At 38.3% G+C, this 26,634-nt stretch overlaps 1 protein-coding gene across 2 annotated transcripts in view; it reads left to right on the top strand.

The window, feature by feature from the left end:
• CMC1 (C-X9-C motif containing 1) overlaps positions 1 to 26,634 on the top strand; it is a 40,911-nt gene that overhangs the window by 9,629 nt on the left and 4,648 nt on the right. For both annotated transcript variants that reach the window (XM_026841941.1, XM_026841940.1), the window contains exons 2-3: positions 20,472 to 20,562; positions 21,578 to 22,503. In XM_026841941.1, the coding sequence (XP_026697742.1) occupies positions 20,472 to 20,562; positions 21,578 to 21,692 (206 nt within the window). In that variant the 3' untranslated portion in view covers positions 21,693 to 22,503. The remainder of the gene's footprint in view (positions 1 to 20,471; positions 20,563 to 21,577; positions 22,504 to 26,634) is intronic.

Genomic DNA, 26,634 nt, shown 5'->3' with positions numbered 1-26,634 from the left:
ACACATTTTGATTCTTCTGTGTCAGTCATTCTTACTGCCAGAAATGAGAGTATATTTGGGATTCTGCAGGGTTTTTTTATATCCATTCATTGATGGTGTTGATAACCTACTGATACCATAGCTTATGTATTAGAGTATTACAATATTGTATTAGTGTGGCATTCTTGCACACAGCAATACATTGTTAATGACAGTACATGTGATTTATGGTAACTGTTATTTTAACTGCATGTCCTTAATGATGCATTAAGTAGTTGCTTTGCAGTTTTGGATTATAAACCCCTCTTAGATACTACATTCAACAGTAACACAGTTAGCACTTTGTGTAAATAAATCTAATACTTTTAAGGGGTCATGCTATATTCCCATTAAACGTGTATGAATATTTATATTGTATATGAATTATGAATATTACCCTGGGGTTACTTTCACACAGAAAATAGGTTATTTTTCAGCTGTTGAAGTCAGAATGTGTTGTGTAGATACCATTAGGTTCAGCAGTGGAAAAAAAGAATTTAGTTTGGTCAAAAAGTAGTTACTCCGTATTCAGAAATACAATAAATAGTGAGCTTTCAGATAGCCTACAAGCAGTGTAGGCTTGTAAAGAATGTATGACCTTGTAAAGAATGTATGATATTCAGGGTAAGGTAATAGGGGAAAACTTCTATCCACCATTCTTTAGAAAACACATTGAGTTGGCAAGTGTATGTCATCCAAATCACAAAAATTTACATGAAGTATTAATTCCAGCTGAGCTAAATAGGAATCAGAACAGTAGTTGCAGTTTCATCTATTTGATTTTGTGAGACAGTGCATTATGAGAGTTGTAGTTTTGATCTCCCATTATTTCCTGTAGACTAGAGAGCTATACCTGTTGTACATATTCTTTGCATGGAATATTACGAGTCAGCAGAACTGGTCAAATAAAAGGGCAGGAATGACAGGCAATAGAGGAATGCAAGTTAAAGCTGAAATACAGTTTGGCAAATAAACACAATTTCAACAAGATGAGGTGGTCTAAGTGTTGCTCATGCTTTTTGGTGTTCTGGAAACATCAGCGTGTGTTTAATGAAATGTCAAGTTTTCATCCTGTTTTGGGATGAAAACATTTTAAACTTCTTTTTCCATGTGGAACAGTAGTTCTGGATTGCTTAGCTTAAATTGAGTGAGTTGTCCCTCCGGCATTTATTCTTTGATATAGAAGTTAATGGATCTTGTGGTAACAACACTGACAATGCGCAACTTTTTTTTTTTTGAAGTAGAAACAATATTGTCTGTTGCTGAGTAAAACCACATTCTTGTACATTATTGTTCAGGTCCTTTTAGTAATGAGAACCAAAACCAATCCCCCTCTTTCCCACCCCCAAATTTAGTTTTGTTGCTGTTGTAATTGTTTTCCAATAGTTGCCTCTGTGGTGCTGCATAGAAAAAGAGTTGGGAGATCTGTGCTCTGAAGAGTGTTCTAGTTACAGGTCTGATCCCTAACAAGGGAGTAAAGGCTACAGTAATAAAAGATCATAAAACACTTGTCTTCTATTGTCATCCCTCTGAATTTTATTCTTAACAGTTTATCACCCTCAAAAATAAGAAGAAAGGAACCTTGCAGAAAACAGCGCCTGGAACATGTGCTGCCTAAGATCAGGATAGATACCTTTACATGAAGTGTAAGCATATGACAGAAGGCGAGAAGTATTTTGCATGAGGAATCAAGAGCTGCAGAGCTGGTCAGAGGATGTGAAAGGGGATGGACAAGGAATACTAGAGCTTTGGAGGTATGGATGAGGCTTTGAATTTCTGATCAGACAACAAGAAAAACAGTTTAGCTGCTGTATTCCAGATTTGAGAGGGATGCTAGTAAAGGACTTGAAAGAAGTCATGTAAGAGGTAGAAGGTAGTCATTCTGATGGTATAGTGAGTAGGAAAGTAACTTACATTGGGAATTTTGAAGAAGATAGCATAGAAGAGCAATGTATGAAAATTTCCTTTGGATGGCATGAACAGATTCTTCTTTTGATATTCACTATTATTGGGAAGGAGTGGAAATAGTTGTAGGAAATTTTAGACTTTAATTATGGTATTAAGGGATCTGCCTTCTTACCTTTTTACCTAAAATGAGTTTAAAAAAATGTTTCTCTAAGTCTGAAATGCCTTTTTTCACTTCTAGTGGTCAAGTTCAGGACTTCTTGTTTGAATTTTATCACATATAATGTCTTGCACTTTATGGCCTTCTTTCTTCCTGTCTGTGATTCAAAATCTCTCAAGGAATTATCTAGTCATTCTTCCCCCCCTCGCCGCAAGTAAATACGACCTCCAAGTCTCCAGATTGACATCATATTTTAAGGACATTTAAATAATCCTTTTTGAAACACTAAACCTTACAGTCTGCTTATATGTGTGTAAATTCATCATTACGCTTGTATACCAGGTTTGATACAGGTCTTGCTTTGTTTCTTGGTAACAGAAATATCCTATATACTTTGCTGTAATGGGATACTCATGAAGTCTGTGAAAAAGCACTGTAAAGGTGTGGCTTGAGATGTAATCTCACCTGTGGCCATAGAGCACCAATTTAACCTTTTAAAAATCATTTTATGGAGACACAGCTTATGTTGGCAAGAAGGACTTCTGAATGGTATTGTTTAATATGTGGGAAATGGATAGGAAGTGTATAATGTGGAAACACACACACAAGAGTTGAAAGCAGGACTTCTTGATGCAGTCTAGACAGGTCTTACTGTGGTTTAATAGCATTAGCTTCAATTCTACAAAGCCAGTATCAAACCTCAGTGCTCTGGAAAATTACCTCCAGTAAAGGAAGGGACTTTTAGAAGACGTCTTGGGCCATCATATTCTCTTGTGGCCGTATCCAGTATGCTTGTGTTTTTCCTGTAGTCTGATTAATGTTACAGCTTCTATAGACAGGCTGTTCCAATGTTTAGTTATTTTTTACCATTCAAAGAATGTTGGGGTTTTTTTTCTAAGTTTTTGGGGTTTTTTAAATGACTGAACTTTCTTTGTCTATCAAACCATTTATATTCTCAGACATTGGGCAGATTCCTGGTCATGATCTGAATAAAAGCAGCACTTTGAATGACAGAAATAAGATAGTCTGTTTTAGCTAAAACGTCAAAAAGGGGAAAAAGAAAAGGGAAGATAAAAGGCTTGTACAGTAACCATCCTATAAAACTGTTTCTATGGCTGAGTCCCTGAGATGGCTTAGGGAAGGTGTTGGACCCTGAGATTCCAGAGTTGTTTCTAGGAGTATGGAGAATTTAAAACACCACCACACCCCCTACACCCCCCCCAACCTTAATGTCACAGTGTAAAAAATGACATTTAAATTCACATGGAGAACTAGTGCTTTCAGGCTGAAGAAAATTATATCTAGTAAACAAGAGTGACCACAGTCTGCAACTTCAAATACTATACTTTGTTGCCAATTATTTTTTTTTCTGCCTTTGGGGTGGTAATTTTCTACAGTGAATCTGACAGCCCAGTCAAAATAATTCATAAGGGCAATGATGAAAAGTACTCTTTATTTTTTCTGGTGTAAATAATCTTTGTCATTCCTCATCTGTCCTGGTGTCTTCCTCTTGTTTCTTTGCTTTGTGTTTTCTGAGCATTTTTTATTTACTGCTCCTTCTTAATGTATATACACTCTCCACCTTAGAGTGTACCTTCTGTTCATTGTTTACGAAGCATAACAGGAGTCTAAACATTGCTGAAGAAACTGAGCACCTAAATATGGAATACATGTGTTACAGGTTTTGCATTAGCATTAATTTGTGTGTGATACCTATGCTAGGTATAGGTATACCCAGGCTATAGAATAGTAGCCTGGAGAAGATGGTGCCTTCTTGTGTGCCAGCCCATTTCCCGCCCAACAATGCGGCTTGCACAAAGTTTGCCTATGCAGGAAACATCCCTTTTGTTTTTTTCCAGCTTGCAGGGCACCTCAGTGAGGGAGATACTTGAAAGCAAAAGTCAACAAGGTTCAAGAAACATGGCATGCTGTTTGAGACCCAGAGCAACAGGGCAAACACATAGGTTGTCAAGAATTCAAATGGGCATATTCCTTCTGCCTGCCAGGAGTTCAGGGTAAGATTCTGCCAGGCCATAATGTTTACATTCTTACATTATTTTAAGGCACTGTTCTGCATTATTACCTTAATGTAGGCTTTGACATATATCTAGTCAATGATCAGAAACTTACCATTGTCTCTCACAGAATATGGGAAAGATGACTGTAAAAGAATGTGTACTGTTTGGGGTTATATAACCACAGATTTAACTACTAATTAACTAACTAATAATCTTTAACAGGGTACTGACAGAGCTTAGAGCTTCTATGGTGTCTTCAGTGACTTCTATGCAATGTCCTGTGTTTAAAATATTTTATATTATCTACATCTAATGATGCTTCATTACTGTTGAGTAATAGTACTAATGGTTCTTCAGCTGTCTCTGTAATAGAGGTGCCCTCATACTTTTGCAAACTATTCCTAATTTAACTAGTTTGAAAATATAAAGCACATACATGGTATGTAGTGGAAATTTTTGTATTTTATACATTTAAAACAGCTTGAGAAAGTTTTAAGTCCTTTGTGGGGAGTGAGAATGCTGTGGAAAAGAATCCTCTTGCTTCAGCAAGGCTATTGTGTAAGTTCATTTTGATATGCTTCATCTGTTGAGTAACTATGAAACTCCAGCAGTTTAAAAACAGAATATTGTTTAGTGAATCTGTCCTTTTCACTCTGCCATTCAATTAATGTAAGTACAAGTTACTGACTGTGCATAAACTTTTGAGAAACATTAATTGTTGGGCAGAGAATACTCAGTAAATTACAACCCCCCAAAAAATTTTTGCACTTCTGTAGAAAGAGGATTTTTAACAGAGTTGGCAACTTTTGCTTTAGCTGCATTTTCCCAACAGACTAGTAATTCAGATGAATAGTTCTGGTCTAATCTTTTTCTCTTCTGCTCTTGCCATTTAAATATCAATTCAGGAAAACATGGCATATGATTTTTTAATTTTTTAACCTAAGTTAAATATTCTAGTTCCATTCTCTTCTAGGCAACTACTTATTCAAATATGCATTTATGTACCTGAATTAAATTAGTGTCTCATTACTGCTATTGTTAATGAAAGGTAAGATTCCATGTTGGATTTTTAAATACAAAAATATATTATTGTCTGTGGGAAACTACTGGATTGGCATGACTACAGAATGAAGTTTTTTTCTAAATGATAACTAGCTGAGTTTAGGAAACTGATGCAACATTTCACAGGCAGTTCTATCAGTGCAACCTAATTTTGATCTTGTGATCTTACTCAAGGCTTGTAGTTCACAAAAGTATTTTTGCTCTGAGGCATAAGCAGTGGCCTCAGTGCAGTGCTGTTTGTTCCAGATCTGATGTTACTGATCTCCATTGCCCTAGTGTTTGAGTTGCAGTGACCTGACTTGCCTGAAAGCTAATTCAGCCAATCTAATAAGGAAGACAAAAAAAAAAAAATCACCTCTGTGAGCGTGTTAAAAGTACTTAAAGGTAATTTATGTTTGTATTACCATATTTCAGGTCCACCTAGATACATTTCACATAAAGGGTAAATTGTAACAGTGACTATAATTGCTTTATGTGAAGCAGGTGGAATTCCCTAGTTTCTAATGTAATATAGTCAATGTCTTAAGTTTGATTACAGGTTGGTGTACTAAAGTTTAGGTTCTGCCATGTGCTGTTGGCATCCATGTAGAGAGATAGAGTAGTAATGACTGTTTTGTGTGTTCAAATCCTGACTGACTGCACAATAACTTTTTACTTGGGTGGGTTTTGAACTAGCAGTTCACTGTTCAAGTCTCTTAAGTCTTGGCTGGACTTGTGGCAAAAGGTCAGAATGATCATTTAAAGCTTTTTATGTTTTAAGCAATCAGAGGGGATGAATCTGAATAAGAAACAGTGTCTAATACCTCCTCATCTCCCTTCTGCACTCTTTCAAAGCTCCAGTGGGGCTGCAGCTGCTTCATGCTGTTCTGCTGTGTTCAGAGAGGAGATTCTTGTGTGGAGCACAAGCCTTGGAGACTCCTTGAACTCTTCCTTTATGATTTTTTTGTTAAGTCATGTAGGATGGGAGACATTTAATCCCAGTTTTAGTCATCTGAAAGTTATGTCTAGTCTAAACTAGTCATCCTTTTTAAATCTCTTAAATGGGACCTAATTGCATCCTGAAAGTACTTGCGCTCACTCTCTCTGTCTCTTTGTTTTGTGTCAAGGCAACGAGAAGGACAGCAAGGTACTTCCAGAATCAGCTTTAGGTGAGACATGTAAATTTTAGGTGGCTAAAATTAGGTCAAGTGAATTCCACTGTTAGTTATTTTTTGTCTCTGTTCACACATGTAAATGAGGATAAGACCATATATGAAGGAGAACTATTCTGGTTAATGCATATATGGTATTGCACTGGTATGCCTAAAGCAAGGATGGCTATGCTGTGAATTTTTGTTAGGGTATTTGATCTCCTGCAAAAGCCATATAGAAATCCTTGGGCTTCATGAGTATTTGCTGAAGATTCGTTTGAGCTGGTTTTTCCTACCTATTTCAGGTTGCTTCCACATTGCTTGGGTGTCCCATTGATTTGTTAGTGCCTCCTCTAACATTAAACATCAGTGTGTCTGCAGGTTCTCTGCAGGTGTGGACTGTCAGGATAGTAAGTGCCTTTCAGCTCCCACCAAGATTTGGTGGAAAGTAGGGGAAAGGCTGTTGATGCCTACTGCTTCATTACAAACAAGGCGCAGCTGGACACTGGAGTTACCAGTCACTACTTCTAACATTTGGGGAGAACACTTGGAATTGAATGAAGGTTTTTCACTTTTATGACCCCAGTTACTTCCCCCTTTTTTTTTTTCTTTCACCACTAGCAGCAGGCCTGGACTCTAGTTGAAGACTAAAGAATAAATGAAACTATTTTCCATAACTAATTTGAGATCTTATTTCCTGTGTCATCACTTTTTCAGTGCATCACCAAATACTTATGATATATAAGACTGAATCATAGTATGTAGGGGAAAACAGGCAAATAATCCCAACAGTATAAACTTAATTCATAAATCTGAGACTTGCAACCAGCTTGCTGTACAAGAAAACAGATGCCATGCAATAAATTAATACTAAGCTGAATAATAAACAAGATGTATTGTTAAAGGTCTTTAATGCAAAGAAAGTGATTTCAGACTTTCATATGCTTGTTTTCTGTCTTTGTTTAAATGAGGCCCTTGCATGTGTTTTCTTTATTGTTCTCTTTTGCACACATTTGAGCTTTGTTGGGTTGAGAACTCAGTCTCTGGTTGGGCAGTGGTGATTAACTTACACTAAATAGGCAGCAGTAATGTGATTTGAGAATGAAAAGGATTCATTTCTTTTAAATGAGGGGAAAAAAAACAAGGTTGAAGGAAATAGTTTACATAATCTGTAAACTAGTTAAGGAGCTGAATATTTATGCAGGTTGAAATTGAAGCTTAGTTGCCCTCTAGGGGTTTTACATTAATACAGCATATGCTAGCTTTTGGGTGGTTTTTTTTTTTCTTTCAGAATAAAGGTGAGAGAAGTCTTTGGAAAAACTTACATACTGACAAATCTGTGGTGATGGAGGCATGTGTACATCTGCATTCAGTGAGTGAAGCTCATTTAGTTCAGAACCCAGAAAATGGAGGAAAGATTTTCAGCCAGATGATGTTCTTGTAATTTCAGTGTACCAGTGGAGACAGTACTCGCAGTCATCCAGTTATAGCACTTAGAGATCCCAGCCAGGAAAGATTCTTACGTGGAAATCAGGATATACCCTAAAGAGCTTTCAGTCCTCAGTAGACATGGAAGATAAAAGGTTACACAGGGATGTAACAGTGGTGCTGAGGCAGCCATGGTAATGGCAGCATTAAGACCCTCAGTCAGTTTCCGCTTGTGTTTGCGCCACTGAATGCCGCTTTGAATTTTTAGTGTCCTCAGCTACCACTGCCTAATGTGCAGGGGTCCCCTGTCACATCATGCCTTATGGATTCGTCTCCTTTAGACTGAGTAGTTCTTGTTTGTGTAGCATATGATACTTCATAGGGAGTATCCTCATGCCATGGGAAGTGGATTCTAAACTAAAGCCACGTATATATTTCTCCTTGTCTAAACTTGTAATGTCCCCTTTGCCAGTGGTTTTGTATCAGATGCATTGCTAATATTTGTTTGAAGATTGCTAAATAAATTATTTAAAATGCAGTTCTTTTTCTAAATGTGGAAACCACATTTATGTTAGTATTTTTGCTGTTTCTTTCATAACAGTGTTGAGACTCTATTACTCTAAAAATCTTTTTGCATCAGAAACAAGATACTTGGGGCAGGAAGAACAGATGCACTTAAGCAAGCACCTCCTGCCAGACTTGAGTACATGTGTGCATACAGCTTGAGGAACACAGTGAGGTCAGTTGACTATCAGAATTTAGAGCACTGTCCCCAAGGCTTCATTATACCAAACTAAGTCTGGATTTGTGCCAGTAAAGTCTATGGTGTCATACAGATTTTTATGCCATTTGTCCATTAAACTTTACACTGAAAAATAGTTATTTTTTGAGGGACTTTCATAGCTGACAGAGAGTTCCTGGTGCATTTTATTTTGCTTTGTCGATCTGTCAAAGGCTTGTTTGTAAATCCTCTGTCTACAGGTATTTAGTTATACTGTCTTCAAAATTAAAACCTTTGCTATGGAGAAATGGCCTCATCTCTTAATTTCTTTATAGGATCAGGTCTGTTGTTACAACCCCTTATACATGTATAATTCTTTGGCCTGCTACTGTTTGGTTCTGACAGCCAGTAGCATCACAGAAGCATCTGCTTGGTTGTATCTGCTGTATGCTTGGGCATGATATTGTGGCTTCAGCCTGGTGCTTGTCAAAAGTAGTAACTGACCAGCAGAGCTCCATGTTATCAGTTCTGCCTTCTCCTGCTCTCTGATGCTTGATGTCCACGCCCAATCTGCCTGGGCACTAAGTGATTCCTGGAAGCTGTATGTTGGACCAAATAACATGGTAGGTCAGAGGGGAGGGGTGGGTTGGTTGGTTTTAGGATTTTTTTTTTTTTCCTTCTTTCCATGATCACTTTCCCTCTGTGCTTAGAAGCACCTGAGCTGATCACTGTCTTTGCGCAAACTTTTGGTCCAGAATGGAACTGCTCTTTAAGTAAGGTTGTAATAAGCTACTGGACTTGCATTGTTTAGATGAGCCTTGCCTTCATCAGTTTATCTCTGAAAAGTTTGAAGAAAATGTGTATTAACAGCTCGGGGAGGGTATGTGGTACGGGGGAGTTCCTGATGGAGGGGAGCATTGTAATTACCCTGTTCCTGCAGGGTAGTGTGCAGTGCTCACAGCTCATGGAGTTTTCCAAGACCCAGACAAAATACTGCGGTGCAGTGCTTTGTCATTTGAAAAAGCTTTTGGGCAACCATTTCAAAGATACAGCAGGAGTCTGGTGACTGAATTATTTGTTGTCTGGTACCTAGTTATTGCATTCATTTATTTAAAACAATTTACAGAAAATGGAAGATAAATGTTATACAGTTACTGCCAAATGTCCAGATCTTGGTAAGCTTTGGTAGTGCACTTTCTTGTCTCATCATTAAAACTCATCTCTTGAAAATCATGAACTGAATAGGGAAGTCTGAAATTCTGACTGCCTACATAGTCAGTGATGCACTTTCTTTTGAAAAAGTAATTATACATGTTATCCCACTGTGGCCACCATTGCAAAGGGTCAAATTACTCTCCTTAGTACACAGTTCAGAATATAAACACAGCAAAATTTTCTTTTTTCCTTTTTTTTTTTTTTGTCTGAAAAATTGTGCTTCTGGTTCTGTCATATTTAGAAATGCTGAATAGTACCTCATTCAGCGGGAATTCTTCCCGCACCTTCACACTGGCATGTACCAAAGGCTAGTAGTTTTTGAAAAGAGAGATTAAACACATACTGCAAAATTAGTTATGTGCACGGTAGCCAGTTTTGGAGATGTTGGGAAGGAGTATGGGATGATTTGTGACAAGTAAGTGAAAGTCACCCTCTTTTAAAAGAGCATAAGTGTATAAATCTTTAATATTGTATTCTTGTTGGTAATATTAAATCCTTGTAGAAGTGCCCAGAAGGCCTGAAATTTTAATCCGGTTCTGCTTGCCCCATCCCGCTCAGCTGGAAGCCAAAGAACAGTTTCACTTTTGCTTAGAGGATATTTCGGTTAATTCAGAAGAGGGAGAGATAACAATTATATTAATGATAATAATAATACTTCGGTATTGGAACTTTGAGTTAAAAATAATATTTTTGGAAATACAGTAAATTGAATTGAAGGGGTAAAAAAATATCCTCGAAACAGCATGCTGTAAATTAGAGCTGGCGTCAGAGTGAAATAGCTGTGTAATTGAGGAGTTACATAAATGGTCTGCTCTATCTCCACCGTGTGGTAGATGGACATTACTGCTATTTATGCCACTCGGTGAATCTCTGTCTTCTGTAAATATTTTTTTTTTTTAAGTTTAAAGTTCAGCTAAGGAGTCAGTCACTATGGGACAGAGATAGGGGGACGTTGGTGTTTTTTTTAATCATGTTATGCTCACTTCTCAGCTGTCCCTGAGTGGCTCAGCAGCTCCCGAAGGAGGAGGGAGGATAAGCAGCAGCGAGGCTACTCTGCACGGCTCAAGTTGGATGCACTTGTTTATATAGAAGCAGGCAGTGACAGACAGTAGCCATGGGGGAACTTGCATTTGTTCCAGTTCTGCCTCTTCCAGCGCCTGGTATGGTAACACTTGATGTCAGGGATACTTACTGCAGGGTAGGAGGAAAATTAGATCAAGTCAGTCTTAAAGAAAACAGTTGTTTGAAAACAGCAGTTTAACTAGGTGGCTGTGCTCACTGGGCGTACTTTCCATGAAACCTTATGTAGAAGGCAGTGCTTGTACTTGACAAGAACATTCCTGAAGCAAGTATCTTTAGTAGACCAATCATGATTTACCCAAGTAAACTGTTTCACAGCAGTGTGTTTACTTTGCTTAAAAGGATTTTTTTTTATTGTAATTACAATGGGAAGAAAAGGAAGTCTACTTTTCTTGACAAATCTGCCTGACTTGCCCAGCAGATTGTCATCTTTGAGCACTTAAATCTGCCTTGCCTTGCAAACTATAGTTACTGTAAAGCCTTATACATAATAGTTATGCCCTTGCTATTTCTCCCCTGTCTTTTGAGGACATAACCCTCTTCTTTCTACTGCTACGCTCTGGGTATCTTGCTTAGTCAGAGGCAGGAGGGCCTGTCTCACAGCTGTTAAAGAGCTGGGCTGCGGAACATACTTCATAAATGTGACAGTGTATTATAGCTGTGTGTTTGGGGCAAAATACACATGCACACATATGTATGTGTATACACATGCATACAAAAAATGCTGACAAATCTGGAAATCCGGATTGGGGGGATCAGATCAGGTTAAGCTTGTGACCACTACAGTAAAGCTAACCAGTAGGTATTTCCCTGCATCATCTGTGCCATAGCTTCATTTGCTGTTGAAGCCCAAGTTCTGTTGAAATTCTGGTGACTAAACACATATTACTAATAAATTATGTCCACCACAGCATTTCATCAGGATTCAGCGATAGTCAGGAAGATACTATCTGGCATTTTAAAGTGTGTATTTTTTAAAAATAATCTATTTTGGCTCAGTGATTGCTTAGGAAAACACTTTCTCTTAGTCAGGTTTCACGTGTGCATTTAGAATTCTTATAAAACTGAAAACTGACTTTAATCTTTCCACCCATTGTTCTCCAGAAGTAATTTTGGTCAGATCTTATGGGTGCAGGACTGATACAGAAATGTAGACTGGAGAGAGCTGACTTGTCCTTTTCCAAGCAGCAGAATTAAGAGCTGCTGAAAGTACTGTGAGATTGCATGTGTACGTTTTTTTCAGAGCTCCATTTTTTAACTCTACTTAAATCAGGTGTATTTCTCTCACCAGTTTTAAGTATTGGGTTGGCTTAAATTACTGTGTTTGGTTGTGTTCCTCAGTCTTTGGTGGCTTTTTTTTAAAACACAAAACAATTTTTCTCTTTCTTAAACTTGCTGCTTTCCAGTTTCATTCACTGTCTCTTAGACTTCATTATGAAATTAGGAAGTAAAGGTCCAACAGTCTGCTGTAGACTTTTAGACTGCAGAGCATGTATAGTGAGTCCGGTGAGAGAGATTTCCCCTGTGTGAGCCTCTGCATCGTATAGGAATGGGACTGTGTCTTCAGTATTCATGGCTTTCTTGGATTTATTTGTCATTCCTTGATGCTAGTTTCTTAAAATCCTTTTTCTTTTTCCCCAAAATTTGGTCTTTAATGATTGTTGGGTTTGAAAACAATAGAAACCCTGTTAATGTTTCTGTAATAAAAAGTAGATCAGCAGCTGAGCATGACTTCTGTTTCGAATTAAGTGATGCTGGAGAATCCCTACATGTCTTACATGCATTTTCAGAATTGGTGTGGTATTGTGGTTTCTAAAAAAACCCAACAAACAAATAAAAAAACCAGTATTTTTTTTATAACTTTTGAAACAGAAGGTTTAAAAAAAGCCATTGATTTCTTATATTCATTCGAAAAGCCCCTTCTAAGCCATAATTGCAGAAGAGAAATGATCTTGCCAGGTGTGAGCAGTTGACCAAGCCCAGAAACTTGTAATATCTATGCATTTAAGAGATGAAGATCTTTAAGAGTATTGCTTCTAAGTGACGGTAGATGGCATTTACAGAGCAAGTAGCTGGATTGTTCTGAAAAAGACCAACCCAACCAACTCCCAGCAAAAACCAACCCTCAGACATTTTTGATCTGCACAGAGTGCCTTTCCTCCCTACTGCTTTGGACTATTCTACATCCAGCTGAGGCATACTTTGAGACCAATTAATTTTTGCAGCAGGATTTTGAAAACTTGCTAATGAAAAAGGCATTCATGGTATGACACAAATAACCACAATTGCAATAGTTGGGACTTCAGCAGGACTTAAGCAAGCCGGAGCAGATGCATGTTGAAGGAATTCAGGCTAGCATAAGCCTTTTTGGTATTTGGGTGTTTTTTTCCTCCTTCTTCCTCCTCATCTCTTGGAGGCTTGTCGGTTTAGACCCGCTGTGCAAGTGATTGTAAGGCTTTTGAAAGGCATGTGAGAGCTATATGCTTCAAGGTATAAGCCAAGCTTACAGTTGATAGGAGTTAGGAAGAAACTTCAGCTGAGAAAATGTTTTTCCATAATGCAGACTTTCTGGAACCTTTCTCTGAAGCAGTTATTACTGGCTTCTGAGAAAGACGGTATAAGAGACAAACAGGCCTTTTGTCGGATTCTGTATGTTATTTTCTTATCTCTAACTATAAATGACCCCAAAGCAGTCTTCAGATTTGTTTCTATGATATTGGTAACATGTATTCTTTACCCCAAGGCAATGTGTTTAGAGAAACAGTTTCTAGTTTTTTGGGAAATAATTCTTCCTCTGCAGATCACAGTTGGGCTATCTGCCTTCCTGACAGTTCTTTCCTGCTATATGTTCACCACTCAATCATGAGACAAGTGACTCGTCAGCATTTGATACTAGTGTGCAAGAGATGCTGCGGTCTGCTGGAGGATCCTCTGTTTTCATTGTATACCTTAAGACAAAGCTGTTTTTCTGTGCTGAGAGGGCCCTGGAAAAGGTTGGGCAGGAGGAGAGGCCTTTAACACAGTGAATATCCCTTCCCTAAAATTCCTGGATTCCTGGAATCATCTTTCCTGCCCAGTCCTGTATTGTGTGCTGCTATGTTATTGATCATCTGCCCCAGGACAGATGCCCCCAAGCAGTATGTTGGAGCTACAAAAGCTGAAATGGAGCAGCTTTTTCAGGGGTGTGTGTGGTGGTGATGGGCAGGAAAATGGAAAGCATATGATTATTTTTATGTTACAGCAACTGAATATTTGTGGAGACAAAGTATTTGATCTGATAACAGAGGTTCACTTGAAAGAATCAAGGTTATTATATGTCAATTTTCTCTTTGCCCTATATAAGATGCATTTAATTATTTCATGCTATCTCATTCTATTCAAATTAATCTCTTATATATATTGTTGCTCAAATTAGAATAATTCTTTAATCAGCTGTGTTATGCATACCATAGTAGACTAGAATAGGAAAGCTACTGCTGGCATACTGACGATGCATGTATTTTATTTGTTATTGTAATTTAAAAGTAAAATCAGAAATATTGATTTCTACTTGACTGGATAGATGATTTAGTTTGAATATCAGACTGATCTTAATCAGGTGAGAATTAATTGAGTTGGAGGTATTAGATATTCAGTGATGTTAACTGAACCATGATCAATCTACAGAGAAGCTTTCTTTTGTACTGTGTTGGAAATACCAAATAGCTTGTACTCTACAATGTAAAACAATCTTTTCATGTTCATCCTACTACTTCCTCTGGCTCATTAAATGCACCAGTAATCTGTTCTGTGCATACTGAGTAATCTTCAAAGTAGCAAGCTAATAAGTCACAATTTAATACAAAATTAAAAGCACAACTTTGCTATAAAACATTGCTGATAATGGTTTGTGTCATTTTAATGGCTTTGTAGACATTTCACAAACATAGATTTTAAAATCTTGTCCTAGTTTGCATTTTAAAGGGAATGGTTTCCCCCTCCTTCCGCTGTCGTGTACCCCCCCAATCCCCATTGTTACTTGGGCATGTTTTCTCCACCCAGTGGTAGAGCTCAATGAATTACCCAAATGGTGGACAAAACTATTTCCTTTTTTGTGTAAAGGAAAAAACCTACTCCAGGAATAGAACATAAGCCTGGTCTGGATCATGATACAAGCTTTTTTTTTTTTTATTTTAAGAGTGTGATAGCAGTATCATAAGTGTTGAGAAAATATAAATGGTGAGATAACACCTCTGTAGGACTTTCACTTAAGTAGTAAAATTGTAAAGTCTTTAAATAAACTAGAGCCAGACCCAAGAAGATCAATTTATCTTGATAATGGGGAATATTTCATTTATTTTGTGTACAAGAACATCTGCAAAATAGACACATAATTATGACTGATAAAACTACAATTCTACTAGGATATGAATTGCATAACATTTTGCAATATGAGTCAATACAAAAGTGCCAAGTATTGTTATAATCTGAATCTGCAAAAAATGAACTTTCAGAAATAGCCTCATGCTACATACAGTTAGTACACTGAAAATAATGATGATCCCTTGGCATTGTTATATCAACACAGTTTCCATGGAGCTGGTCATCTGGAGAGAAGTCCCAAACACTTTTTGTTCTTCTCATACTTTGCACATGGAAAGATTTGATGTTTGCAGAAAGAAGTAATTAAGCATCTATTTTTTTTTAATATTTCAAGTAAGAAAAAAGACTTTAAAAAATCCATTACAGATATAATCTGCTTGCGGGTTGTTGCTCTTTAATAAATCACACAACCCCTTCCTCCCTACTTCCTATTTATTTTTTATGCTTGGGGCAGGGCGTTACAGGTTTTTTTTCATCAAGTCTTTCCTTTACATATCTGTAATTGAAACCTCTGCAGTCCAGCACACCGATTCCACCATTTCATTTTGAATGCAGCACAGGGAAGAGACCAGCCTACCTCTGCTTGGGGGTGGAGGGGTGTTGCAGGCTACATAAAGAACACATGCGTCTTAAATACGGTGCTGTGTTCTTGTAGGTCCACTGTTTGTAGGTCAGCAGACACTGAGATTAAGAATGTTAAATTTAACCTTCTCTGGTTTAATAGTGTGGAAGAAAATCATGTCTGTCCCTGAAAATTGTAGCAGCGAAGAGGTCTTCCCATCACAGGCAGATCACCTATACGCTAGCATGCTGTAGTTAGCAGGTGAGAACTGGCCAAACTGAATTGCTCTGTATTCAAATATGGTTGTTCAGCTTTCGTTTGGTTGAAAGCAGACCTTCATCTTGGCAAAGATACAGTTTGGCGCTACATAATTTGTTGATTTAGAGAAGGTATTAAATTGCAAGCTCGCTTTAGCAGTTAAAATCTCTCTATGTGGCTGTAATGGCCAAAGAGTAATGAGACTTAAAATTCTCAGAACTGTGCCCAAAACTGATTTGGGATTTGTCTTTCAACAGAGGCACAAAACTTTCTTCATGAGAGAGGAGAAGATGACAAAATCTGGCCTTGCATCAATGATGAACTGTTCAGTGAACTGTTTCTGAGCTGTAGCCTCAAGGAGAGCTCTTTGCTCCATGTGCATCCCCGTAGACACAGCCTATGGCACAGAGAAGAGCCTGTGGGGCTAACCTATGTCAGATATGATGTCACGAACTGTATCTGCTGCAGGTGAACAAGGGGTCCGTAGCCAGTTGCCGTGGTAACTGGTAGGCACCTGCAGCTCATTGACGCAGTACTGGATCTGTCCTTATCTGTGCATAGAGCATTCAGTGATGGGCATATGTAGCTGTGCTGGCAAAGCCTCATCAGGGTTCATTTTATGGAGGGCAAGCTTTTTCCCCCTTTCTGACAAGGCATTTTCACTCCTGTTGTGTTGAGCTCCATCTCCCATTTAATTTAGCTTGTGTTTGTAAATCTTGGGGATATCTTTTATTGTTCGTTTGAAACATTTCTTTCTGTTGGGTCACAGTCTGCAATGGATTTGCAGACTGGCCCAAATTTGCATGTCATTTCACTGCTGCCTGAGGTTCTGTTTTGGTAGCTTGCTGCTTGCAAGGAGAAAGAAAACATTATAGCAGCCCACGAAGTTGTAAAGTCATGGAAAGCTGTTTGCTAAAGTTGTAAAGATTGGATGATGCACAAGATTTCTAAAAGATCAGTTCTGCTCTGAAAGAGCAATTGTTCTTTGTATCATGTGCAGTGTATCAGGAAGGAGGTTCATTTGTGTGCGAGACCAGGTTCCTTAGAGTTCTGATCACTGCTCGTAGCTGCTAAAATGTTAAACTACAATGGGTTTGTAATCAGATCCTGTGTATCCGTTCCTTTTGTGGTATCTTGCTATGCACCCTGAAGCTTTGGTCTACAATGCAGATATTGCTTGAGTGAGGAATGAGCAGTGATTTTCAAGATTACGGAGATGGAGATGAATTCTTGGTTTGAGATTATATCTGTAACTATTGTGCACTATTAGTGAGACTAGTCTCCAAACCAGTAGTTTTAACACTCTTTGTGCTACTCAGAATTGAGATGTTTTGTTTCATGAAAGAGATGTGAGCAAGACAGAATGTAATTAACAATAAAACATTTTCCAGACTCCTGTAAGTTTTCTAGTAAATGTTTATAACTAAACATATCTTGTACTACACTCTTTATGTGACTGCCAAAGGGATTTTAAAGCGCTGAAAGTAAGAGGCGAGAGGGATAGTCAGGTTTTGTGTGCTCATATGAGGATGCCCAGTATGCTTTAATTGCTCCTTTTTTCCCCTCTGATGTTAATCATCAGCAATGCTAAAGCTAGATAGCTGGAAGCAGTTTTACTACTTTTCAGCAGTCTCTGGCCGTGTACCACAAGCGGGGCCTTCTGAAGCCAGGGAAAGCTTGCAATTGCAGTTCAGGTTTTGTTCACTGGGACATCACGCCTTTAACCAATCAAGACTGGTGAGCTAACAAGTGAGAGGGACCTCCTGTTGTCTTCAGTGTTTTTTTTTACTTCACAGCTTCCAGAAGGAATGATTACTACAGAAAAACCAGCACAGCACTTAAGGAAGTGCCTGTAGAGAGTAGAAATCAAACTGGTCACTAAACAAACCATAAGCTTTCAAAGGCTTCTGATGTTTTTCCCAGAAAAGACAAGGACATTTTTAGAAATGTGATAATAGGTATGATTTTTCTGATATGCTGATGTAGGAACATTCAATGTAAAGAGTTCAGGAATGAACTGAAGAAATGTCAGATTCACTTTTAAAACCAAAAGAAACATTTTGATAACCTAATAACCCATTCCTTGTGTGGTTCTGAGCTTACATTGCTTTGTAAACTTCAGCTGTCCAGAAGTATTCTCAAACTTGTGCATGTGTATTTGGATGATTTTAGGTCTAAAATTAAAACACATACCAAAAGAGATCTTGGAAATTGTGTATGGTTGTTAATAGATACCTACGCTGTCTTGCCAACTGGTAATTAAGTGGTTAATGTGAACCCGGTTTTTGCATACTTGCAGCTGGTATATTTTCGTGTGACATATGGTGAGTTATCAGTGTATAACTTTAAGTGTTCATCAGTAATATGTTCAGAGTAGGTAAGATGTCAATTCTTTGTAAAGTTTTGCAAAGATATATGTAAGTTCAAGACTGTCATCAACACTTTCAGCAAACACCACTTTTTTTGGTAAATTGTTTTATCAAAAGCCTGATTAATATAGCAAGTGGGCAGACAGATCAGCCCCACCGAGGGGTTGCTTGCAGCTGTTGGATCACTTTCTCCTTAAAGTCTGGCCAGTAGTGTCCAGGTTACTAGAAGTTGGATTTTGCTCCACTGAGGTCCGTGATTGCTTAATGCCCATTTCAGTGGGTATTTTCTAGGAGCAAAGGACAGGACTGCTGCTTTTATAGGCACAAATCTCTTTTTTTCTTGTTTATCGAAGTTTTGATGTATTGGCAGTTATATCATCATACGGATCAACAGTTACTTAGTAGGCAAATCTGAAACTTCTGCTATCTGTCTTGAAAACATACAAGCACAGGTACAGAACTATGCTACAGTTGGTGTGTTCAGCAGTTGTGGCCATATTCTCACACGTGCCCAGCATGACTTCAGAAGGTACATCGAGACAGTAAGCCTAAAGAATGGAAGTGGTACAAAAATTGCTATTTCTGTAGATATTACATACCTGATGGCTGTGTACAAAAAGTAGAAGATTCTGGTGTGAATACATGATGTACAAGGTTTTTGACAAAACAGAATAAGAGCAATGCATTGAGCATATATATATATATGATATTCAATATGCATGTAGTCAATGTATCTAAACATATTTAGTGTACATATACAATGAGTATAGATAATGTGATTTACCCTTTGTAGCATCTTTAAGTTTTGATGTTACTGGATTAGCTGTAAATTTTGCTAAAGATGTGCAAGAATATAACAATTTCTGTATGTCCTGGGTTTGCTGGATATTAAATCACTATCAGGAGAAGCTCAGAAGAGGAGAAATGGATGGAACTCTGAGGGGGACACAGTAGATTTGACTTTGGTCTTAATCTGGCTACTGGTTGATCTTGGACAATTGGCTTTCTCTCTCTTTTCCACCTGTGAAATGCAAATGATTACTAACTTAGGCCCCAAATAACAAAACAGTTTGAAATATCCTGATAGTAATAACAACTAATTCTTATCTAGAGTTGTTATTTAGTGAAAGATCTGTACAGGGTGCTGGTAACAATGAGGTATAATATAATTCTAGTTACTCCCAGATTGAAACCACACCCTCAACCATGATTTTGCTGTTCTGTTTCAGTATCTCACTGACTTGTTTTTAAGTCTTGAGACCCTTAAGACCCTTGGATACTTTCACTTCACTGAGGAAACAGGTTGGGAAGGGACAAGATCATTGTCTCTTTCCTCTTTTATATTCCCTTGTTCTTAAATGCCAGAGATCACAACCCCAGAAATGTAGATGATCATCAGTATTTTTGTGGGCAGTGCTCGTTACTAGCCATTTGGACTTTGACGAAATGACATATTTAAGAACAGTTACAGGCCACTAGACAATGCAGAGAAGATACAGAGAAGACAGCAGTCCTTCTTGGAGCACTGTAGCACCACGGAGTACAGCCTGGCACTCCCAGCTGATAAACTGCTGTCTTTCTCCTTGCACTCCCAGGAGAGATTTTTGGAAACGCCAGGGAAGAACCATGATCTCACAGTTTCTTATCTCCTGTCTCAAGAGAGCCTTCACAGGAGGCGATTGCCAGTGGCATTTCTTTGAGACAGTAGTTGCTGTCAACATTACTGCCATCTTAATTTGTAGATACAAACATGCTTCAGTAATTTCAAAAGCTTTGATTGTAGAGGAACCATTAAGAACCCTGGCTTACCTAATTTTTCATGCTTCCTTTTGTTTAACTGCAATAGCCCTGAGTAGGCCGTAGGAAAAGCAGGCACAAGAATCATGGATTTGCTGCAAGAGCAACTTCAGAAATGTGTTGGTATTAACAACAGCAGTATCTGTGTGAACGTGTTACATGGTATGAGGGGAGAATCCCAATTAAAATCTTGTTGCTAAACAAGTGACAAAGACCTTACAATCAGTATGAGACTCCAGGACAACTGTGGTTATATTAACAAATCAAATCTGGTCTGTCAAGTTTTTTATATGGAATAGTATACACATAGGAGGATTTTTTTTTTAACCAGTTGTAATTTTTCTAACTTTAATTTAGTTTGTTTTCTTTTTTTCTCCCCCCCCCAGCATTTACAAAATGCTGTCAAGAAACTGGTTTCCTTATGGTGGTGAAGTGTCAGCAAGAGAACACAGCACTGAAAGACTGTCTGGTTGGCTAGTAAGTCCCTTATGAGGTTTTGTTTTTTGATGGATGGCTTATACTAATGTAGAAATGAATAGAAATCTTAAATCTTCTCAAAAGGATTATGCAAGGTTAATGATTGTGATGTATTTTCTAAAAATTGCATCTTTGCTATATTAAAAAACATGCTGGCCAGGGTCCTACCTGACAGGATTTTATTTACTTCCTATGGCTGTACTCTCCTTGATTTAAGTGGTGACAGATGTAGATGTTCAGTCCAGACAACGTCTCACCCTGTATTCACTATGCTGAATTACACATGTGGGGATGGGGTGAGCAGTAGAAGCACCTTCATACCCTGTTACTGAGAAATGAGAAGTTTGTTTCAATTTTGCTTCTTGAACTGGTTTTTAAGATTTTACTTTGTCCTGAAGGTGTCCTGCCTGCTGTTGTGAACAGCAGTTACAGCAGCAGTGGGAAATTGTTAGATATTAGAGAGGTCAACTTGAAACCACAGTGGATTGTGAAATGTCTCTTTTGGAAGTCCTAATTTGTCCCCAGTGCTGTCAGGTTGAAGTGTTAGATTCTTGGAATTTCCCAGAATGAGGGTTGGGGATTTTTTGAGTTTGACTGGTTGATGAAAGGGGGTTGTTTTGTTTTCCGGTGGTTTGTTTTTTGTTAAACCAGAGATTAAGGTTAAATGACTTTGATCTACTGACAGTTATTCTCAAGTATTTGGGAACTGATGAAAAATCATGTGCAGCCAAGCAAGAGTTTGGGCTTTCCCTTTTTCTACCTTTCCTCTTCATGGCTTCCCTGTAGAAATTTGAAAAGGACTATGCCTTAAAACAGAGCATTATCATGAGCAAAGGCAGACCAACTCAGTATTAATTTGCAAAGATAACTTTAATGCTTACGTACTTAGTATTTTATTATGGAAGGCAGGCAAATTTTCTTTGGGTGTCAAAGGAAAATCAGTTATGAGTGTTATTCATGCAATATCTGTTTCATATTGCAAGATAAAAGACAGTATTATGTATTTGTCTTCTAGCTATTCTGATCCATTATTCTACGAAGAATGCAAAGCAGAATATCTGAAGCAAAGAGAAGAATACAGAGCAACTGGAATTAAGAAAAAAAGACAGACGCTTACTTCAAATGTGTAGTTAAAATGAACTTTTCAAATTTTGTATCTGACTTTGATTTGACTTAATTTAAACAGACGTAAATAATCTGTACCTACCCTTCTGTGTGAAATTTAACTGTTACACAAAATGAGATGAATGGAAAATAAAATAATCTCTAACCTTAAAAGTAAATTTTAAAATTTTCTGTAATTAAAGATATTAAAGCATGCTGTCACAGTTGGCAAGAGAAGTTACAAAGGTCTGTTCCTCTTTGTGGACTTGAGGTTTTCTTACCAATTTACAAATGGCCTTTTGGAATTTAAAGCTTGTATCTAGTTATCTGTGGCAGGCCACATAAAAACTTCAGGGTGAATAGTTGCAGTTGTATTAACTGATCACAAATTTGGTATATACTAAAAGTAGTCTAATTGTCATCTGAAGCTGAGGGTGTATGGAGATACTCGTGATGTTCTTACTAGAAGAGAAGGGTGGCAAATGCAGAAGGGAAGAGCTGCTTGGGCCAACTTGATTTATCTGCTTGATGAAAATGTTGAGTCATATGAGAGCCTGAATAGTACTTGTGCCTATACTGTGACTCATTTTTAAGTCTACATTATTAGAAGAGATGGCTGCCCCATGCCCGTGTGTGGCCCAGACTGACTGTTTCAACTCTAGAGGAAAAAGTCATTGGATCAAGACCTTTCCTGAGAATGGGAGAAACCATCCTGGAGGCAAAATCATTTGAGAGCAGTATCCTCCCCCACTTTCCTCTGTCAGAATAGGATTGTGTAAGCTTCCACATTTCAGGAGTGAGCAAGTGGCCACACTTGCAAAATTATTACAGGTGGAGGTGAGTAAATAACTAAACTAGTTGTGTAACATGCAGGTCACTTCTTGAAGAAACCAAGTGTAAGCGAGCCCCTATTGAAGAAGGGGCATGCCAAGGATCTTCTGTATACTGATACTTGAAGCTGTTTAATTATAGAACTCAAATGCATAAATGGCTTTGCTAGAGATAGTCTGTAAAACTTTCCATTACTATTTTGGAGTATCTTTTGAAGCATTTTGAAATAAAAATATTTACAAGGTAAGGCTGCATTTAGAAAACTTACATGGTATCTTGAATGCCCTGATTAAAAAAAAAAAAAAAAAGTAGTAGTATTTTTTACTTTTTCCATCAGAAGATGCAAAATTTTACTTATTTTAGTGCTGTTTCATCACAAAACCAGTACTGCACTAAGCAATTCAAGTAGGGAATTCAAATCAGCCTTAGAGACTTTGGTAGTATGTGCAGATTAGTCCTTGCCCTTTATTCTCTTTTACTGGAACAATCAGTAATAATGTTGCTCCTGCTGTTAGACAGCAGATTGGCCGGCTGACTAGGAAATGCTTGTGAAGGAAAAACTGAAAAGATGTGTAGTGTTCTGCCTTATTAGGCAAACTTAAGTGGCATTTAGCTCAAACTAACCACCTTAAAATAGCTTCTGTGGAATAGTTTCCTGTACATGTGCTTGCTTTTGGCTCCTCAGTTCAAGCATTTTGGAAAACAAAAATATTCCAGATCACTTAGTGGAAAATTAATGGTTATCTCTATGTATTTTAAGAAGAGGAAATTTAAGGTAGATGATGGGAGATTTTTTTTTTTAAGGACAGTGACAATGGTGTTATCCCACTATGAAAATCTGCTACTGTTTTCAGCCTATGGCAAGCAAGCCTGGGTGTAATTGTAGTCAAAAACATTTCCAAAGAGGATTTGGGTTGGAGTGAGCATTCTCTTAAGAGGCAAGTGGTGTGTGGTGCCAGCGGCACATGCCTGCACCAAGGGCTCATGAGAAGGCTCACTCAGCAGGTTCCCACCACAGCTGCTGAACGCAGACAGCAGCAACAGGTTTCTTCTTTTCTGGCTTCACAGAAAGTCTGTTCAGCAGGTGACAGGGAACCCCAGTGCTTTGACCAGTACTGCTGGGAAGGAATTAATGTCTGTAGTGGAACAAAGCCCAGTTGAACCTGCAGGTATTACTCCCCTGCATGTGGAGGATGTAACAACTCCTTTCTACACTGATGACCAAACTCTGCTGCCAAGCCTGACACTGCATGTACTGAATTATGCAGTTGGCCATTCATGTCTCTCCACCAACACTTGTGGGTGCAAGGAAGAACTGGGCTATTGCAGCTCCTCTGTTGTTTACCGTGGTGCATGCTTAGACCTGGGCTCTGCCCTTGGCTCTAGCGTCAACTTCCTGTGATACATCCATGACCTGAATGGGATGTTTCTTAGTTTTGAATTCTTGATTTTCACATGTTACACTTTCTTAATGTCTTACACAGTGTCCTGTATTTTAATTGAATTTACATTTTTTATGTAAAGTTTAAACAAAAGAAGGAGTACTATTAAGTGACAAACTCATAATAGTAAATTGCTTTTGATTTTCTCAGCTGCAACCTCTCCTGCCTACCCAGGTTAAGAGGAAGCAGCCCTAGATTCTAATCAATAGAGGAAAACATCAATAATATTGACAAAGCTGCACTTCTGCACTGAACTGGAAGCTTTTTTGCTACATGTTGAATAATTTTTAAAAAGTACATCTATTTTGTCAGAAGTTACTCATGAATGACGAGGGGGTGTAGCTCAGGAAGCCTAGCTGCCTTCCCCTCACAGCCCCTCCACCTCCCAGCAAAATACAACAGGTTAACTGCCTTGTACTTCCTGAGAGTAGCCAGCTCCAGGTGACTAAGGGAGCCAACAGCAGTGCAGACATGCAATGCTTCATCTCTCCATTTCAGTTTGAAATCAGTTCTGGAGGATTCTTACACATTACTATTCTGCATAGGAGTAGACAATTGGTGGAATTAATCTAGGTGTGTCTCCAGTGTTTGCAAGTTAGCCTTGCAAAAAAGTTGTGTAAGTGCAGAGGCAGGGACTAACTCGAGTAAGTCAGCCAAAGTCTGAAGCACAGCAACGCCACTGCCCCATCACAGTTAACATTTGTATAAGTGCCTGGTGTTCCCTAACACATGACCTTAAAAATTAAGGTGACATGACTGCTTACAGTTCCAGTTTTAACACTGTCTGTTACAACTAGAAGCTTTTGCAAGGTTGTTCTGCTTTCACAGTAGCCATAGAAGGAGCCTGTGCCCTGTGCTTACCTCCTTTAACAGGAATCATGTGCTCAGGCAGTTTAAAACCTTCCACTGTGTGGCACTATTGGTTGACATTGATGGATTAAAGTCTCAACTAGAAGACTAATTTGTCACCAAGCACAGTGCAGCAAGGCAGCTGTCAGTTTCCGCAGCACAGGGGTCTATCTCTGCCTCTTCACAGCAGTTGGGAAGAACTTGGCAACCACCCAGGACACACACATTTTTCACTAGAGACTACACTCTTTGAGTATATTAAAGCTTCTTCAAACTCCTGAGACAAGCCCCCTACAAATGCAAGATCTAAAAGGAAGGAGGAAATGGGCATCATATACTTAAAAGTTTGCCTTCATAGAGTAAAATGAAAACTCAGGAAAGCTGAGTGGCAGTTTGTAATGCTCAGGACTTTGAAAGAGGAGTGGAACTACCTACCATCGCAGTCTGAGACATCACCCAGTGATTAATCTGTAAGACAGAAACCCATTCTGCCTCATATTTAGTACAGCCATACTCCTCCTCAAGTAATTCCTGTCTTCTCTGTTTGCTACTCCAAAAATAGTCAAATATAGTTAAAAATGTAAGTGTCCCATCCAGTTAAAAATCAGTAACAGTAAGCATCTGGTTATTTCTTCCATGCTTTTTTCCCCCTAGATCAAACATCCATACTTAACCACCATGTCATCTTACTATTTAATTACTATATCTTGATGTTTGAATCACTTGTCTCTTCCATCTTAAAATACAATGAAATACATTCTGCTGGATACTTATCTGAGTTCACATCACATTTACTACAGAGAACAGATATTGTTTTAAATGATTCAACTGCACCTGAATTAAAATGAGGGTTTACTTTTAGTGCTCATAAGCACAGCTTGCTGTCCTGTGTTCATAGAATTGCAAGTAGCAAACCACTCCCCCTACAGAGGCAAAAGCCTGACCCCTAAAAAACACCCACCAACGCCTCTCCCGCCCCAAACCTCTTATGTCTTTTTGTATGCAAACTACACAAAGCAACAGGGAAACACCTCTGTGACCATGGTTCTTTGCAGGCCCTGTCTGAAGGTCAGAAGAAAACACAGGTGAGTTGGTCAGATACTGCAACTTTTCAGTCTTCCTTTAGCAGGCCACAGCATCATTAAAAATACAGGTGTCTGAGCACAGGAGTCTCAAGGTCTACTGCAGGTTGGTTTTGAAATAAAATTAAATCTGCTTTACGCCACCAGTGTAGTTCATATTTTACTTACATGGGCCTATGTTAAAAGTACTTGGAATGAGCATTGTCTTACTGTAACTCCACCACTGCTCTTGTCTCTTCTGTAAAATTTTGACAGCACATCACAGCTAATTTGGGAGTTTGCTTTCTTCAATATGGCTAGTTTGCTTAAGAGGAAAACTCATTAGTTGTAAACCCACAAAACTGGCAGGGAGACAATTACCAGATTTTATAAGTATTTAAAATAAAGCAAACAGTGGAAGTTTACATGAGTTATTAGAAGGCTAGTCCAGCTCTCCAAATACCTATTCATCAGCTTGACATACACTTAAATTCTTAACCTCTCCTGCCCCAAAAGCTGTCTGTTAAATGGAATTAGTGCTTTCTTAAATTGAACCTTGTCAAATCAGTAGGTCAGGTAAAGTTTTAAAATGTTCAAAGTTTGCATTCAAGTTAATTTTATTTTGGTGTTATTTAATGTACTTGAGCACTTTGGTCCTTTATGCAATTTTATGGTTTTATATAACTAAACTAATGTACATGTGTACACAAACCACCAGAGCCCGTTTACTACAGCTACTTCATGTAATTTGCTGTCACTGTGATGAAAAGATTTCACTTCTGAAA

The sequence above is a fragment of the Athene cunicularia genome (assembly GCF_003259725.1).
Source record: "Athene cunicularia isolate RWA chromosome 2 unlocalized genomic scaffold, athCun1 chr2_part1, whole genome shotgun sequence".
Taxonomy (NCBI): Eukaryota; Metazoa; Chordata; class Aves; order Strigiformes; family Strigidae; genus Athene; species Athene cunicularia.
This window is presented reverse-complemented; position numbering and strand designations above follow the sequence as displayed.